Here is a 14,032-nt window from a genome sequence, read left to right as displayed (position 1 = left end):
GTGCTAACCGCCATCGCTACAGTTTCCTCTCTCAGTTGGACGTCGGCTTCCAGGGTCATCGTGTTGATTACAAGGTCCTGTGGTAGATCTCAGGTTCAGGGGAACAACATGATGACGCTTTCTGGCTTCCAGATGGTGTTTGTACAGTATTGACTCATCCCACTGTCTCCCATTGCCTAAACCTCTGCCTCCTTCTTGTCACCGTCTCTCTATCTCTCTCTCCGCTCACGGACACTTGTCTCCTTGCAAGCTTTGCATAAAGTGTGGAATTGGTGTGAACTGTTGAGCAAACAGCGATGTGAGCAGTCGCTTGTGCATGGAATCCTGAAGAAGAGGGGGGAAAAAAAGGCAGGGCGGGTGGGACGATGGGGAATCCCTAAGAATCTGTAAACTAGAAACTGTAATGCAGTGTTTGTTTTCCATGTCTGCTGTGTGCAGACCAGCATATATCTCTCTCTCTCACACACACACTTATCTGCTCCAGTTCCTTCTCATCTGCAGATACGGGTGCTCAAAAAACTTGCAGAAGAGTCACATCTAGTTACCATAGCATCCATTTGTAAGCACAAAGCCCCCCGCAGAGGTCCAAGTGTGGGGGCGTCTCGAGCCCTCTGCAGATGGTGTCATTCCATCGCGCCACCCAGCAGGGGGGCACTCAACTTATTGGAGAGTCAGGGTGGGCGGATTCTTGGGTTAGTGTTTTGCTCAAGATGTTTTGTCTAAGTCTGCTTATTCTGCAGGGTAATGAGAGGCAAAGCTCAAAGCTGTGTCTGTCCTCTGCCCTCTTTGAGGCGGCACATATTCTTTGTACAGAAATGTCATGTTGTTTTTATGGACCTCATTTGTTTGATACGTGGGGATCTTTTGTATTAAACTCATGAAATCAAGTAAAAGACAAGTTTGCAGTGATATAGAGAATACCAACGACAAAAGAGGAAAAAACCTAACCGAGCAATACAGAATTTTTCTTCATATATTTGCTTTTATCATGTTATACTACCTAGTTTTGCCTCTTCATAGCCCTCAAAAATGCGCTCTGCTTGAACTGCTCCCAACATGAACAACCTGTGATGAGCGGTCGCAAATTGGCATTGCAGTCTTTTTTAGGGAAAACAAAATGGTTAGAAATCACTGGTTTAAGGGATTCACTGAGAATGCAACTGCAACAGGGGAAAAAATCTAGGATTTATGAGCCTTAATTGAAACTGGTCGCGCTAACGAGGTTACAACCCTGTTTTAGTGTTTCAGTTCAGGGGAAATTATCCAATCATTATCATTAAAATACCTGTATTTTAATCTGACATCAAAGATAACAGATAAGTCATTTGGCCTATATAGTTGTAGGAAACACAAGTTATCAAATCCTTAAGTCTATATGTAAATTCTTGAAACTTAAAGTTATTTCGCCTTCAGCTCCACTGAATTGTGAACGTGTGAGAAGGATGGCAGGGAGAAAAAAAATCATAAAAAGCCATAATGCAAGCTGGGTTTGGTGTAATTTTTGACATTTTAAGTGGAGACGATGGCCTCTTAATGATGTGCCTTCTCTGGATCAATGCACAGAGGATGACAGGCTGTTTTAATGACCTATATAACACATCCCAGCAGTACAGTCTTATTTTAGTTTTATTTCCTAGAGTACACTGCAACAAGAGCTCAAGGGTGGAGGGTGCATGTGAATATCTTGTGACTGGGCACTTGCTTGTTGGCTCCACCCACCATTACATGGCCTCTCTTTTTCGTTTTTGGCTGTCAGGTATTGTTCTGGTTACAGGCAGCTCCTCTGAGGATTGGCTAAAGGAGCTGTGTGTAAGGCCCGAGGCTGTGCCGTTACTGAGCCAGTTCTCAGCTTCTCCCTGGAAATTACAGTTTCTCTCACAGTCAGTCATTCACACACAGCCTGCTGGAGACAGAGGAAATTGACAAGGGACAGAGGGAGCTGGAGTTAGAGGAATGGCAGTGGGTTTAAGACACAAGCTCTGGTACTATTATTGCCAGATAACATTGGTTTAGACAAATGATTATGAAATTGTGTTACCTATTTTCAAGCAGACACCCTGAAACTTTATGGTAGTGGTAATAATATGGAGTGTGGTGCTGATTCTAGGAATAATATCTAAACAAAAAAAAAATCATGTAGTTCTGACATACATTCTTACACTGCTTTCAGTCATCCTAACAGCATGTCCTTATGGCTTTGGTGATTCCAATGGATTTGTTTTTAGGGTAACCACGAGGTTGACATTGGTGGCTTCGAGTCAATGTCTGGACAACTTTTGATGGACTGACATGAACTTTGGTTCAGAGTCTTATGCTAAATGAGCATGCATATTGGTACATCAAGAAAGCCACAGTTTCAGCACATCCCTCAGTCACATCTATTTTCAGTAAATTGCCATCATTGTTGCTACTTGAAAAACTCCTGCGCTATGAAAAACCAGGCCAACATTTTGTCAATCAACCCAAGCTAATTATTTACCGACATAATCCATCCTATAGCCGCAGTAGTTGGGTATCTCAAGTCTGGCAACTTTTCCAGATCCAGTTATTTTTCGGCATACGGAGTCAACCAATTAGGGGCCACCCCGAAAAAGCCGAACCTATCATACACATACAGCCAATGATACACACACACTAATTTTTCATTAAAATATATATGTCAGAATTGCAATTGCAGGAGGGCTGACGAAAAATATTTGAGTAAAATATATTTGAGCCTTATAATGCTAATTCCTCAAAACGTTGGCGGTGACAAATCTGTCCATGCTCTATTAAATTCTCTAACCTAACTGGGAAGACTCAAGACTATAGCACATTTTAGTTGACGAAATGTTCAAACTTTTTTTTTAGTCTGTGTGTAATGGCTACATATTATTACATTTGGAGAATATAAGAATCACTTTAGGCCTATAACAATGATAAATGAAAATGGAAAAAACAACTGCTATTCATTTTTTAATTGTTTGTCAAAGCCACAGGGAGCCACTGGAGAGGAGCTAAAGAAACACATGTGGCTCTGGAGGGACTGGTTGCCTACCCCTGTCCTCAAGTGGTAAACCAGTGAAGCTGAGACATCGGGAAAAAACCTGAAGTTGTGCTAGTCACCATAGCAAGAGGCTCTGCTATTGTGCTGGCCTCTGAAATCCACCACGGTCATTTTTGTTATGCCACTTCAGTTCAGCTTCACTTCTGCAGCATCATAGTCTTTTGATGAATGTGTTAATTTAAAACACAAGAAAGTGTTTAACTCCTATAAAAAGGTTATTGATACAAATTAAGGGAAATAAACATAAATCAAGCGTCAGCTCCTTGGCTAAACTACACTTACAAACAGTATCTTACTAACACATTGGCTGTCAGCACAGAAATATAATCAGACTGCCAAAGTAAGGAGGGATACAAGCCAATACATCCCATTATTGCAAGAAGAAAATATGTGTGCCATTGTTGCTCCATTCAACATGAATTTACTAAAGGCAGGATCTGCCTTTATCAGATCCTCTAATGTTTAAGGAGCTAATTAATAGTGACTGTTGGAGAGAGTCCTATTGTCTACATAAACTGGAAAGTGTGTAAAAGATATTCTCATTCTTACAATGTTTGTATTATATAGATTCAAGACAGCATATTCATGATTTCTTATAGGCAATAAAACATTTGAGTAATGGTGAAAGAGTTTTTGCTGTAAAATTAATGATACTACTTGTTAATACATAATTAAGTGTGCTGTTTATGTTTACTCCTTTATACAAAAAGAAAGATTTGCATGCTGTTACATCACTTTTTACACATTAAGAAAACATCAAAGAAAGAAGAGCGACAAAGCAGTTTGTCGAACGCACTGGCAGGGTTGGTTTTTTTTCCAGCGTCTTTCATAAAAAGTGCCTTGACAAAAATTGCGTAAAAAGACTGAGAGAGGAAAATGAGAAATAAGGAAAAAAGGAAAAATGCAGAAGGTACAAAAACAAAGAAAATTGGGTAAAAGGACAGAGTAAAAAGCAAAGAAATATGGAACTGAAAGTACAACCACAGACAAGTTCAGAGTGGGTCACAACTAGAGGAACCATGAAAGAGACTTTCTAAAGCATCTCAGCCCATAGACTATGCAAAGAGGTTTTGATCTCAGTCTCCAGGCCTCATGAATGTCTACTGATCTTGGTGTGAGTTTTTACTTTCAAATCTTGCCATCACATCTCTTTATAATGTCTACACAGCACGACCCGGTTAAAGCTATTCCTGTATTGCTTGTACTATGAGGTATTTATTTTCATTCCATTTCTGGACAGATTGCACTTGTAAGATAGCGAGGCCTTCGCAGGGGCAAATCTTGTATTGCAAGGTTAGATAATATAACCACGGTGGTTACGGATGTGTCAGTGTTTTTCACAGATTTTAATAGCTTGAACTGCACGGCAGTACAGTGCTAGAACTTTGATACTACTGTCATGTCTGTATGGTAACTATGAAATAGAACCAGCTTAGCTAAACTGGTTAGCTTAGCATAATGGGAACAGGGGGAAACAGCTAGTCCCGCTCTGTCCAAAGCTTACAAAATATGCCTCCCAGAACCTCTTGAGCTCACCAACTAACACATTATAACTTGTTTGTTAAATCCGTACAAAAACAGGAGTGTAACAACAATTTTGTGATTTTACAAACGGTTGTGCGCAGGAATTTCTTGGTTATGCAAATACGCAGAGTATTTATGCTAATCTAAGCTAACCGGATGTAGCTTCATATTTAACGTAGAGAAGTGAGAGTGGTATTGATCTTGTCATCTAATGCTAGGCAAGAAAGCGAATGAGCTATTACTGCACTGAAAGTGACTGACAAGAGTACATCATCAGCATATACTCCTTTAGCTGTTACTTGTATGCTTTTTTTTTCCAGTACTGCGGTAATCCACAGCTTTAAAAAACAGACCCAAGAGACAATATAGAAACCAATTCTTCAACTTATCTTCAAAGACATTTCTCATTACTGTTTGTCCTTTTGATCTGTAAGATGAAGCTGTGTACAGGATATGCTGGTGGTCCCTGGTCTGACTCTGGGTCAGTGCACAGCCTCACAAGGTGAGCAACTGCCATTAAAGCCTCCACTAACGACTTATTGACTGGGTGCTAGTGAGCATGCTCTATCCAGGGTGCTTCAAAGGTAGAGCTGGCAGGGCTGTGATGTGTTGTTCGATGGGACAAGACTGTTTGAAGTCAACTCTGCCTTGTCTCGCACTCTGACACAGACACTGCAGAATACAGTAAAAATAGGAGAAGCCAAGAAAATACAAGCCTCTGAAGTCGTACAGAAATATTTGAGCTGAATGTTCTGTCATATATTTGGTGTATGAAGAGAATTATCCTTTGAAAAAGCTCTATATTTTGAGCTGCATATATATTTAGCCGCAGACTATAGTTTGTTGCTTACATAGCGCACAGTCCTGTTTTTGTGTATGTTTACTGAACGCTGCTTGGGTGTTTCTTTTCTTTCAGACTTGGTTCCATTTATAGGAGTGCACTTGTGTGCGCCATGATGTGTGCTTTATAGTGCTACTTATATCCCGGCCTGCTTTAGGAACGTAACCTGACCGTAACATATTGAGCCTTTCTGAGGACATTTCTCTCTCTTGTGTGCTGCTTTTGATGGAAGTGTGTCACAGACTTGAGATGCAGCCTGTTTGATGTGGTCTGATGCGAACTGGGGAGGTGACCTGGGTGCAAACACACTGGCTAATTATCCAATCCCAGATGTTTAGTTTTGGGATGTGTTGAAAGGGAATCCATACAACGGGACACCAACAGCAAAATAAGGTTACAAGAATTAGCTTGTTTATTAACTGGGCCCCTCTTAACCCACTGTTCTTCTTCCTGTCTGTGCATCATGCACAGTTTAGAATACTAACTGGCCTCATGTTTGCTGTGCAGTAATTTGAATCCACACAATGTAGGCAATATGCAGCATATCTCAGAGAGCAATACCATTTGAGCCAAGTCCAGCTGAGGTGTGAAATGACTTTGATAAAGTCTCATTTAAAAGTGTCAGATATCTACCATGACCCTCATGGATTGCACAATCATAATTTTATACTGACTAATGTAAAACATATGGAAAGATGGCTACTTTAAAATATAGAATTAAGTTAATAGAATTAGGTTTAAACTATTAGGTGGACCAAAGGAATTTTTAACAATATTTTTTAAGTTGAAATTATTTTAAAAGTAGGAACTCCTAATCATTCCTTTTCAATTCTTCAATTTGACATGCTGTTTGATGCAATTAGATATCGTTTCGGCGCATGCCTGTGACTCACAGTTCAAGCAGAGGGTAGCCATTTTTAGTTAATTTCAGCCACTGTGGCATTTTAGGAAAAAGGGATGAACGGATCAGCACTCCGAGTGGGCGGGGCTTAAATCAGATGTAGGTGGTGCTTAAATCTGAAGTGGATGGGGATAAATCAAAGTTGTTAATTTAAGTCTGAAATTGATACGAGTTGATCAGAAGTTGTTATATTTATTAGGAAAGAATTTACATACTTGAGCATCAGAGCAATGTTTTTGTTTACAAGAGTAAGAAAAGTATTTGGTCTGTTAACACTGGAAAATCATTGCTTTGTGAAAGCTCAGCCTTTGGTCCGTTTTTTGCTGTTTCATATTTTAATGTTGGTACAGTTTTGTGAACTGATTCAAATGAAAGCAGTTAATATTGCATTCATAAAACAGTACATTATATGGATTTTTCATTGATTACTGTCCTGCTCTGTACACTGCAGGATTACCTGGGCAGTGACAACAATTGGTTTGGATATATTTGAAAATACAACAGTCACATATTTAATACTGTTAGGGTTTGTATAATAAATAAGATATTGAACAAAAATATTGAGGTATTGTGGGTTTCTTATGCTCCTCAAGACATATAAGCTTAAATGAGCAATAATTAATGAAAGTAGTTAGCTGATGGTGACATCTAGCTGAGATTTGAAGTCAGCCAGCTTAAATTTCTGTTGTTTCTGTTGTTTGACGGCCAATTTCAGGTCCAGATTTGGTCCTATTCTATAGTTGTATCTAGACTTTGACTGGGCCAGACTTAGTTTGCTATGTAGGATAAGCACAACCTTAATAATTAAGGCTTTGAAAGAATTAATACTAAAAGCTTAATACATAAGTAGGGAGGTTGGGGTGGTGTGGGAAGCACGCAGCATTAGCATGAGCGTATCAGAAGAGTAACGGTGAGAAATGTCAAGTTCTAATGGACAGGCTGTGCACATACGTGAATCATCGGACATTACTAGTCAGCTGGTAGCCAAACAGCTGATGGATGAGTCAGGTGTCGTGAAACATGAATGAAACAGCTGATAACTGATCTAATGCAATGGTTCATGTGTGACAAAGCCTGTACTGTCCTTACCAAATAAAATGACAGTAGTGGTCGTTTGGCCTTATCAAAGGAGAAGACATTTGTAATCTTCATCGATCACGTTCCATCTTGCTACGTGGGCCCACCACCTACAAGGCGAGTGTAGGAGTCTAGTGTAATATCAGTCATGTTGACTCCCGACTTCAAGAAATTGCTTTTTGGGTGCAGAATCCTCAGTATGTTATCATTTGTTAATCACTGATTTGTCTTGTGATCATTTTTGCTAACCAAAAACCTTATGAATAAATTAGAGTATATAACTCCTTCAGAACGTCTGACACATACAAACTGTTGTCTGGTACATAACAGATGGCTGTGTTGCGATAGCAAATGATGACACACAATTGTATGTAGATCACACTTGGGAATATCAAACAACGCAGCATGTGGATGTTGATTTACTCTGTGTTGGGGATGTACAGTGTATTTTCCTCTTGGTAGGAAGACAATCCGTATATTTTAAGCATAGTGGGCTAGGGGAACGTTTGCTATGATTTTCACCCTGCACGGCCTTCTGGGTGAACACAGGTACCAACATACCGTAGCTCTTTTGGTTCAGCCATCTACTTTAGATATAGATCGACATTCCCTGTCAGAGACGAACACCTTAGCCCACAGTGAGGGAGACAAAGATGTCAGTGTGTCCTCTCTATCTCTTTCTCTTTCTGTTTCTCCATCTCTGTCACTGTCTGTCTGTCTCTTTCAGGTTTCATGTGCTTCCAGGGTACAGATATTGACAGCTTGTTTTTCCCCACAAAGTGCTGAGTTTTCGAGAGACTGTCGCTTCGCATTTGCTATTTAATATTTCAGTGTGAGGTGTTTCTGGGCGTTGTTGCTACAGGGTCTGCTACAGGGATTGGGGCTTTGGTGACTTGCATGAAAAACAATTTGTGTGCTATATAGTGGCTGATGTGAAAAGGTTTTAATGAAAAATACGTTTTTGGTGATTGTTGGAACACAATTTCCTTTTATCAAGTGATATCTTTATTTAAACTACTGTGGGAGATGTACATGTATTCACCCCTGCCCACCCATAGTTACCTTCAAGTCAAAATGAAATGGCTGCGCTGTTGAAGCAGGTTTTATCAACTCTAACTAGCTAGCTAATTAAGCTAATAATAGATCTGTGAGTTGATTAAAAAACTGTCTCAGGCTGACTTTTTAAAGTTTACAACTGACAAATGTCAAAATAATAACCCAGCATAAGGGTCTTAAATATGCACTAGATGGTTGCATACAACTGAAACTGAAGTGGCGTGTTCTGTCTGCCATGGTCCCACAGACAACTAATAATGATGTCGTGAACAGGGCTTTTTTTAAACGGTTTGCTGTTCTTTCTACTCTTTTGGTTTCGAAAATGCCAAGTATCGCTGTTTAGCTTTGGCATGTTGAGAAATCCAAAGCTTGACAGGCCTGCCGTGGGGGGGGTTTAGCTTGATCAGTCACTGCTTTTTGGGGTGAAATAGACTGTGTCCAAATGAGTGAAGTTCATACACGGTTTCTAATCTGTTCCACCTTGATCATTTTCATCTGCAGATCAATGTTACCAAATAATTCACAGCTCTTACAATGTCTTAATATAGCAAGACAAGAGAAAATCCAGTTTTTTTTCCTTCCCAAAGCTGTGTGCTGCTTCTAACAGGACCCTGTGTGATTTAGATTTCCCTCCTTGATGTTAAAGCATGAGTAGGGTTTGCCTGCCCTCCCTGAGAGAGCGCTGGAGTAATAGCAGCTGCTCAGTCCTGATTAGAGCCACCGTCCTCACAGAGCCAGGCCCACACATCTCTGTCCTACTTTCTTTTCCTCTCCTCCTCCTCCTCCTCCTCCTGATCTTCCTCTCTCCCTAGCTCCCCACCCGCTCCTAAAGTCATGCTCCAAGCTGCTGCTTAAAAATCACAAAATCACGCTGCATAAGACTTTTTTCTTGTTGATCCTTGTGCCTTTTTTTTTTCTAAACCCCCGTTGGTTGTCCACCCACCCATAACCTTCTTATCCTATGAGAAGATCTGCAGCGTTTTCAGCCAGTATGAAAAAATCCACATAAACATATGCATCCACACTGACATGTACACAGGCCCACATAATCAGACATTAGATTTGTTTTCTGAAACCATACACCTACGTACACTCCCACAGACATGTACATAAACACACAACAGATATGAGTCACAGCAAATGCCAGAACCGTGGCGAGGTATCTCTGATTTAGAGGATCCCTATCTTGCAGTAAATAACCAATCTATATAAAAGCGCAGCCGTGTGTTGTACCTGTTATGCTTTTCTTTTTTAGTGAGTACAACCAGGTTGTGGCTCCCCTCATGTAAGAGACCAGTTTGAAAGAGTTTGCTGTAATGTGAAGTAACTGTGTGACCTTCAACATGTCACTGGGGCAGTTGCAAGCTGTACATTTTTACTGTGTGGGTGGGCTGTGGGATGAAAATTTCTTGCTTCTTGGCATTTAGTGGCAAAACAAACTACAAAGATTTCGAAAAGAAAACTCGCTTAAGCTCTTCACACTTTCACATGGCTTCAGGATTTGTATGCCCTCCATTGTCCATGTTTTCCTCCACCATATGTCTGAGGCTCTGTGTGTGCTTTGTAAGGTCGAGAGAGGGCTGCACTGAGTTTTGGAGGAGAAGGAAGGTCTTCAATATCTCAACCAAGCGATGTAAGTTTTAGTTTCAGATCATCTTTTACAGACACATATTTCTGTGTGTGCTGTTTTCTTGTCAAAATGATGACCAGACAGGCTGAAGCAGCTACTCTGACTCAAATTACCCCTGGGTCAGGGTGAGTTGAGCTGCTACATGTGGGATGGGATGCTTTTTATGAAAAATTTAAAACCGTATTCCTCCATTTTGGAGAGTCTACTGTAACTTTAGCAGGGTGCAATATTGGCACACAGACCTCTGTAATTTGGTTCAGTTAATTACAGCAGTTCTTTACATCACTGCCCGGAGGAGCACAAGCAAGTTGAAGTGTTTAGCTGATGGCTAGTCTTTAGGTGTAATTAACATTTTGTTTCATTTAATTTGAAAATGAAAGAAAGCATAAGATATGTTTCATGCCAAATGACTCATTTCACTCTTGGAAAACATTTTAATAAACTCAGTCAGGGAGTCCCAAAACAACATTGGTCTGGCTGGTTTGTCTTGTCAGCACATCAAAGGCCATACTACATAAAAAGGTAACATTTTAGCAATTAATATAAGCCTAATTAAGAAAAAAATAAATAGAAAACAAAAAAAAGAACATTAGGGGATAAAAGCGAGCAAAGAGGAGGAGAAGTGAGAGTAGCTTCCTATCCTTTTTTCCAGGGGGCTGAGTGGGAGCAGATTGTTCAGCCTAAGGTTGGACATGCTCAGGGGTTTTGTGAATGAAATGGACGCCCTGGCACCGTGCCTGTACATTACACAGCTAGGTTTTCTCCTGCCTTCCTTCCCATCCCTCCTCCGCTGCCCTCTCTCTCTCCTATTCATCAGGAGACTTCCCAGACTGCAACATGTTGGAGTCCAGTTACCATCACTTAGCAATTCCCAGGAGTCATCAGCTCTCTCTGATGCTCTCTCGCTCACTCTCTCTCCCGCTGTCTCTTTGTCTTAATTCAATTCAAATACGCTTTAAATTATTGTTAAAATACATTGTGTAAGCGGTATACTGTATACTGCATATATGTTCTGTTTAGTTGTATATGTGTGCATTTTATGCTAAACTAAAAGTTTAATGTTTAGTAACATAGTGATATACTGTTTATATATGATTTAGGATGTCATAATAATACATCGCAATACATACAACTTCACAGTGTTAATCACAGTGCATTATGTGTGAGGTAATGCAGCTATACAGTTCATGATATGTGTGTGTTTGGTATTTGGGGCTATAAAAAAAAAAAAAAAAAAAAAAAAAGTATTTTCGGTGCACTTCAGCCCGATGAGCTACATACCCCCACTGTGATCGATATGGTGCAATAAGCCCCAGCCTGGCTACCTGTTACACTGAACATAGCGCTCATTTGGGTGCACAAACATAAGTACCGTGACATGCAGGTCTTTTCCTCAGCCCGGGGCACTGCTCCGTGCACTCCATCTGCCCGTCAGACCTGTCGCTGTCTTCGCTCGGAGCCACCACAACACAGTTATGATTCCCATTAAGATCCACGCTAATCCCAGCGGAGCAGACGCCCTTCTCCCTCCGCTTTTGCCCGTTGTAGAAATTCGGCACGTCTCTGCAATCCACTAATTCCCACTCGAGTCTGCCGTTGGCCAGCGGCGTGTGATTGGCGAAGTCGAAGCCCCACTTGGCGGTGGCAGCCTCTTCCATCTCCCGCAAATGTCCCTTTAAATCCCTCTTTAACTCTTCGTGGTCCACCGAGCCGAAGAGGCTTCTGCAGGCTGACGGTTTCGGGTGATCCGAGACCCGGGAGTCCGTCCGCTCCAACGTCGGGCTCCCGTTTGATAGTCGAACATCTGACATTTTCCCCTAAAGAAAAGACTAAATGTGTCAAACGGCCGGGAGCGTCCAGTTTTTCACAAGAAAAACACGCCGCTCAAAAACAACGGATATCTCCTTGTTGCTTAGCAAGATCCAAAACAAGCGTAAAACGACTTATGCCATGCATACGTCGAGCTGGAGACGGTAACGGCCGCGGTGTCGTGAAGCCCAACGCTGTCTCCACGGATCATCAAAACAAAGTGCACAGGAACTGAAGCCGCTCTGTCAATTTCGTCCGTAGTGGGAGAAACAGCAAACAAACCTTCTCAGTACCCAATATGGCGATTGAAAGATGTACTTGAGAGAGGAGCTTGACTGGGGGGAGGAAAAAAATGATTGACACACGGAGCTATTTAAATGCGAAGAAGGCCGCTCATTGGTCAGAGCGCTTGAGCCCGCCCACTTCTTAAGGTGGACCGGTTAGTTGCAGCATCCAGCACGTCCGTGTTTTTACACCAAAATCCAAGCTTTTTTTCTTCAAACTAAACTGCTTTTGGCAGCGAAAACGTTGAACATGACAATTAAAACTGTTAGATTGTCCTCCGAAAAAGTAACAGACACAAGAGTAATTTGATTATTTTGGGACAAAGCCTTTTTTTAAAAAAAAACAAAAACCCCAAAAACATGTTGCATTTTATTTTTTGTAAGAGAAAACGGCCATTAGTTTAAAGCAATGCAGTCCAGCTCCCTGCGAATACTATATTTTGCATTCTTCATCCCTTTCCCACTTTCCCAGCTACTCATACTCATTTCAGCTTTTATCTACTCATTCATACTTTAAGACAGAAACTCCATTCAAACTATTTAATGTTCCAAAACGTTCATACATTACGTTTTATTCAACTATTAAGTCCCAATCATACTAATTTGACCCTTTCCCACTTTTCCAACTTTTCATACTCCTTCAGCTGCTTCTCCAGACCCTGTCCCCATCTCCACAGGCCCCCAGGAGAAAAGGAGAAGAACAGATGTACTAGGATTAAAAAGCAACGCACATCTCCACATTCAGTAGTCTGTAAATGCACAAAAATAAATAAATAAAAATAAATAAATCCTAAAAGAAAAAACAAAGAATGACAGAGAAAGGTCCTGTGTGCTGGAAGTTAGAAATTGTTATTTACACCACAGTGAAATATTTTACCTTTTTAGTACAAAGTTAACACCAAGCTTCAAAAAATATTGGACCAATGGAAATATAAAATATATGGAATCTAAAAATAAGCTACAAGGAAGATTAGTTTATTTTGTTATTTATCTTAAACCTAATTCTTTCCTTTCTGGTACAGTTTACACCTTCCACTACTTAGACAGAAAAAATAGCCACATTAAGACAGATGTTGGCCTCATGTTCACATCAAACTGAAAGACACATGCTTTGCTTAAAATAGAACCATAACCTGTTTGCCAGAAATGTTGCAATTTAATTTTAATGCGAGCAATTATTTACCTATGGGGTCACAGCAGGGAATGTGGTGCAGCTGTGTGTGCCTGTAGCGCCACCATTATGACTGAGACCATGCTGCCCCCTAGTGTTCACTTTGCAAGACCTCTGTAGCAGTACAAAGTCAGCAGGCAACAATCTTTATATCAAATGCTTTTTAATACCATAGCTTTAGATTAAACATCACATATGTACATATTTATATGACAACCACAGGAAATAACAGTAAGAGTTCAGGCTATGCCAAAAGCGCAGTGTGTTCCAAAATATCAGTCCATCCACGTCTCCTCACTGACACTGCAGAGGTGTTAGTCACCTACCTTCCCAATCAGTCCGTCATAGGTCAAACTGGTTCCACGCGAGAGCAGATATCCTCAGAGACTGAGCCACTTGATGATGTAGAAGTTCCTCTTTCCTACTCTGAGCAAGGTAAGTCCGTTGGATAGGATATGCAGTTGGGGGATCAGTACTTGCTCTGGTTTTTCTGTCCTCTTGTGGTTGATCCACACTGCTCCTTCCAAAACCATTCGATACCTGCACACAAACATTTTAACAGTCAGTTAGTACAGCGTTTTCCTACTCTAACCTGTCTGAAATAGTCAGGATATGACCTTGCGTTGCTGCAATGGACATGCAAACGGATTAAAATGGTCATCCATGTTTGTATGGATGTATTCTGAACTTGTT

At 40.8% G+C, this 14,032-nt stretch overlaps 2 protein-coding genes and 1 long non-coding RNA gene across 3 annotated transcripts in view; 1 reads left to right on the top strand and 2 right to left on the bottom strand.

Annotated features, from left to right (window-relative positions):
* LOC118340503 overlaps positions 1–14,032 on the bottom strand; it is a 44,664-nt gene that overhangs the window by 6,783 nt on the left and 23,849 nt on the right. The gene's annotated exons all lie outside the window — the stretch shown is intronic.
* The window catches only part of xkr6b (XK, Kell blood group complex subunit-related family, member 6b), a 53,147-nt gene that overhangs the window by 19,809 nt on the left and 19,306 nt on the right, over positions 1–14,032 (top strand). The gene's annotated exons all lie outside the window — the stretch shown is intronic.
* On the bottom strand, positions 11,371–12,357 carry LOC118340501 (cyclin-dependent kinase inhibitor 1B-like). The gene has a single exon (XM_035678520.1). The coding sequence runs from the start codon at positions 11,884–11,886 to the stop codon at positions 11,422–11,424; it is 465 nt and encodes a 154-aa protein (XP_035534413.1). The 5' UTR covers positions 11,887–12,357; the 3' UTR covers positions 11,371–11,421.

Source organism: Morone saxatilis, unplaced genomic scaffold (genome assembly GCF_004916995.1).
Source record: "Morone saxatilis isolate NCDOM2014 unplaced genomic scaffold, NCSU_SB_2.0 Contig7, whole genome shotgun sequence".
Taxonomy (NCBI): Eukaryota; Metazoa; Chordata; class Actinopteri; family Moronidae; genus Morone; species Morone saxatilis.
This window is presented reverse-complemented; position numbering and strand designations above follow the sequence as displayed.

Excerpts from the sequence above, each read along its gene's own strand:
- LOC118340501 (XM_035678520.1), bottom strand. The coding sequence starts at position 11,886 with ATGTCAGATGTTCGACTATCAAACGGGAGCCCGACGTTGGAGCGGACG.